Source organism: Rhagoletis pomonella, unplaced genomic scaffold, assembly GCF_013731165.1.
Source record: "Rhagoletis pomonella isolate Grant_MI unplaced genomic scaffold, Rhpom_1.0 Rhpom_scaffold_12272, whole genome shotgun sequence".
NCBI classification, from domain to species: domain Eukaryota; kingdom Metazoa; phylum Arthropoda; class Insecta; order Diptera; family Tephritidae; genus Rhagoletis; species Rhagoletis pomonella.
This window is the reverse complement of record NW_023470800.1, coordinates 1-4,743: the sequence shown is the minus strand read 5'-3', so window position 1 is coordinate 4,743 and position 4,743 is coordinate 1. Positions and strand designations below refer to the sequence as shown.

Genomic DNA, 4,743 nt, shown 5'->3' with positions numbered 1-4,743 from the left:
GACCCACAAGAAATCGCGTCGCCACAGCTACCATCAATAGCAGGGCAGCAGGTGTTGAGCGAGGCGATTGTAAATTATCAGCAATGAACAGTTTATCGGGTTTCTTAACATCAGAATGCGCGGGAATTAGGCCGAACTTAGTTTTATGCCCCTTAGCATTGGTAGCAACAGCACCAGCAGCAACATCGCCTGCGTCGCAATCAGCATCAGAAGACAAAATCACAATATTAGTTGTGTTTTCGCATTCTCCAGCATTTGGTGATTGGTTAACAGCAGTATGTATTATGTGATGAGAAAACAGAGGACTTTTTTGTTCTTATCCTCTGCTAACGATTTAATTTCACTGCAGAGCTTTTCATTTACACTCCGAAAATTTTCAGTTTGTTTTGTCAGATCTTCAGCAAGCACTCTTAGTGTGCAAATTTATTGAATTTTCCTGAGTTTTGCCCAAAGTTTAGAGATTTTATTTTTATGTTTTTTTTTGGTGTAAAATGAACTATATATATATTTACAAAAAATAATCGAAAATAAATTTGAATAAAAAACTTTGTATATATCGCGAAAAATTCACTGTGCCAATAGTTTTGTTATGTATATTTCTTTTGCATTTTCCACAAGATAAACGATTTTATAAATTTATGTTTGGCATATTTTAAATTCCGTACCAATTAAAAAGAATAACCAATTGCATTCCAAAACGTCAAAATACAAAGGTATCAGTCGCTTTTATTTCTAAACCGCACAAACTAGCATCAAACATTACAATCTACTGGGGTTTGTAAGTAACAGAGACTGATGCTTTGTATTTTGTCGTTTTGGAATGCAGCCTAATTTGCACTGCCTTTTCTTCAGTCATATTATTGATTGCTGCGGCATACGTTGCGCCAAAACTCGTCCCATGTTTTATCAGCCGCGTTCACCATTTGCTCACCACCAATGGAGGATGGCGTGGCTGCTATACGCATGCGGAACGGCAAGCCGACACTGTTAAAAAATTCCGTGTCATCATCCACATCACTATTCGAATCACGATAATCATTTTCACGTCGTTTCTGCGCAGCAAGGATAGCAGCAATGGCAGCAAGCTGTTGTAGTGGTGATGGTTCCGGTTCAGCTGGTTGGGCGAAGTTCATGAGGAAGGGTTGAGCGGCTGGTGGCGCGTCCTCGTTGACCGCAACCACTGGCACTGGACGTTTGCGAACGTACATTTCGTTAAATTGGAGTATTTTAAAAGACTGCTTGCTTCAAAATAAAATAAGTAGAAAGATCGGATTTGCTAGACATCTAGCGACATACTTTGCACTGTAGAGATGTTGAGAATGTGCCTAATACGAAAAGGTCAGTTCAATTTATACTGCTACATGAAGCGAGCTATTATTGTTGGAAAGTTTTGAGTTTAATTTGAAAAACATGTTTACAAAGTAGGTAATTAAGTTAAATATTTAAAATTAGGTAGGCATGGTTACGAGGGTTCATTCAACAGGCATAAAATACAATAAACAACCGTTTGCACGTACCCAGCAAACAATTACGTTTGATATACATTTTAGGATGATTTGAAATCTAAAGCCCTTTCTCAAATGTCAAACGTTTGAAAATGATTTGAAAATAACAGCTTTCTCAATAAAAAGGGGAGTTTGATGTCCATTTGAGAGTATGGTTAACTCTCAAATCAATTCCAAAGGTTATTTATCAATTGTACTTCAAATGTGGAAATAAAATTTATTATAGAAAATGTATATTTTATATTTTTTTCTTCTTCGCGATGTACATACATAACAAAGGAAACTATTAAGATAAAGCTATTTCGAATGAATTGGTCTTCTCCAATCCGCACAAACATCAAATCCACTATTAGCGGGCTTTCTTTAGAATATTTTTTTTTCTATTCATTGTCTTTGAATATGTCATTGAATTTAATTTTATACTTATGTACCAAATTTTGATTTAACGGCGCACTTTTATATCATTTGACACTTGCCATGCTCCTTCAAATCAATCTCAAATGAATTTCAAAATGTAAAATGTAAACCTCGTTTTCAATTTAAGAATCCTTTGAAAAAAAAAAACATTTGATATCAAATTGAGAAATAAGTTTTTCTCAAACGTTTGAAACCGTGTTTGCTGGGTGTTTGCCAGGCAGCAAAAAATTTGAAAACCGTTCAGAAAAAGGAAAAAAAGTTGATGAAGAGCGGATTTTTGTCCGTTTACCGATTCCATTTTCGGATACTTTGACGATCCGTTTCCCACTGAAGTGTGCGGCAGAAACGTATGTACAGACAACTACCGAAAATTGTTTGTGAAACGGACATTTTTTCGGCTGTTTTCCCTGAAATTTGTCCGATTGAATTTTTCGTTCAATACGCTTTCCATCCGCACTTCACAGATCTTCTTCCATGGTTAAAAAAAAAATAAAAAATAAAAAATAGTAAGCTCCTGACGGAACTCGAACCCGGCACCTTCTGAAAGCTTTCGTTGCCGGATACGGAAATTTACGTTTCATTGCTGGCTGGGTACACATATGTCTGTATATACAAAGTACATGCTTATCCGTATAAATCGCGTGCTGTGGTGTTGATGGATATACAACATTTCAAAGCACATTTATGTATATATCTGTGTGTAGCTGAGTGCGCAAAGATGCTTGCCACAACTTGTTAATATCCAGAGATGGTCAGAGTTCAAATAGCGCTGTAGGCAACATGCAAATAAAATATTTTTGTATTTATCTTGATTATTCACTTCACAGAAGCTTTTTCAGAATGAACGCGGTCATTTTAATATGCGCGTAATTGAATTGAATATTTGTGAATATAAAGTACTTTCGTTGACGTTTATAGTAAGATCAATTGATTTGAATATTTCTTCCCCTCAGTGTATGAAACACCGATTATTTTTTCTAATTTTACGCAAAACTAATAGACAAAATTTGCGAAATTTTTTTTGCATTGATAATAAAATTATTCTTTTTTATTTTTCGTTTTTTTTCCAAATTTTAGAAGTTTTCTTGGGACTTTTATGGATTCTTTTGGGACTTTTCGATGTTGCTAATGTTTTTATTTTGTTTTTTTACCTTTCGGTAAACTTCACGTTCTGCAGTAAATTGTAACCATTACTTTAAGGATGCCTAAATATAAAACCGAAGAATTATCGGTTATTAGGCTCACTATTTCATTGATGTTTGCTCAAAAAATATACAAAAATAGATAAGCTGCCAAGCGATCTTTAGTTTACTTGAAACTGATTTTTTCGCTTAAATACGCTTTGATTCTGCACTTCACATATGCTTTTTATATTAGTAAAAATCAACAAAAATCGAAAACTTGGAACCTAACGAGTAATATGTAGCAAGCACGTCTCCACTTGAATATGCTTTCAAATGTTCATTTCATGATAAAAAAAAATTTATATCATGGTTCAGTTTAAATAATTTTTCTTTATTGTTTAAACTAATTTAACCAATAAATATTTTGGTGAACTTCATGTAATGAAAAAGGGTAAATCTTTTGTAGATGCGGTGGCGTAACGTAAATAGTACACATTTATTTTGACGTAGAATACGTCTTACGTTTCGATATGGAGGCTATGCTCAAATGTTGTAGTTGTAATTTTTAGAGCTTCATGAAAACGCTTATTGCATGAGAACTAATGAAGCGATTTCAAAGAAAAGGGTGGCGTTTCATAGATAAAATTCCAAACCTTCCCTGCAGGGAAAGCTACTAGTTGTGAACTAGAATTCTACCAATTTTCGTTTCAGCCCAAATAGTTCACGTTCTATCCTTTTTCAATGTTAGCGACTGGTATTTTTAACATTGCGATGTCCTACGAGATGTCAATTGTCAGGCTATGCATCAGCATCTACTAGAAGAAATACTAGTAGCATCATACTAGTTGATGAGATAGTCTGCCAATTCATACCCCGTGAAAAGCATTAGTATGCCTTTTTGATCGCGGCGCTCCAACAGTCGCAATGGCTGACAGAGCAAAGCACTCGCGTGGTATGCCTGAGGTACCAGGTTCAAGCCCTGGCGCAAGGAATTTTTTTTTTTTATTTCTTTTATTTATATTTCTTATTTAGGTTATTTTTTGTTATTCTTAAATTTAATCTAAAAAAAATGTATATTTTTTTAATCTTTTTTTTTTTTAATGGCACATTGTTGTTGTTTCTTTTTTTTTGTAATGCAACTAGATTTTTAAGTTTGTTATTTATATTTAAATTGGAATAATTATTCCTACTTACATTGATCTAACTTTAAAAATCTTAACCACCTCCAAGCGGCCTCGAACCTGCGATCCCAGAACCAGAACCACCATGCAGTGAAAAGCCAAACCAGTTAGAAAAAATACTAGTTCATTAACTAGTATGTGCCTACCAGTTCGCCAATTTCGAAGAACTTAGGCGATCAGCGACACCTGCCTTTGAATTGCCAACGCCAAAAATTAAACGCAATTAATTGCTTTTCTTACAAATGTCGGCTGTGGCGTCACGTGAAGACTACTGGTTCTGGTTTTGGGATCTTAATTTTAAACCAAGAAAACCACCGACTTCAATTCTCGTATAAAATGTTATTCTTCACAAAACAATTACCGGAACTAAACCGAACTAATAATGGACCACCCTTGAGGGTACCAATAAAAAAAAAAAAATATTTAACGCCGTCGAAAATTATCCGGTAATAAAATCCGCGAATTGATAGATAACCTCCACCTTTTTTGAAGTCGGTTAAAAGTACGTTAATCTCT

The 4,743-nt window shown here is 34.7% G+C and overlaps 1 protein-coding gene across 1 annotated transcript; it reads right to left on the bottom strand.

Moving 5' to 3' along the window:
• Positions 1 to 667: 667 nt before the first annotated feature.
• Positions 668 to 1,219, bottom strand: LOC118756811 (the record flags this gene model as incomplete). Its single annotated transcript, XM_036491551.1, is given in 1 exon segment — positions 668 to 1,219. A coding segment is annotated over 1 exon segment (351 nt). The 3' UTR covers positions 668 to 857.
• Positions 1,220 to 4,743: the final 3,524 nt, after the last annotated feature.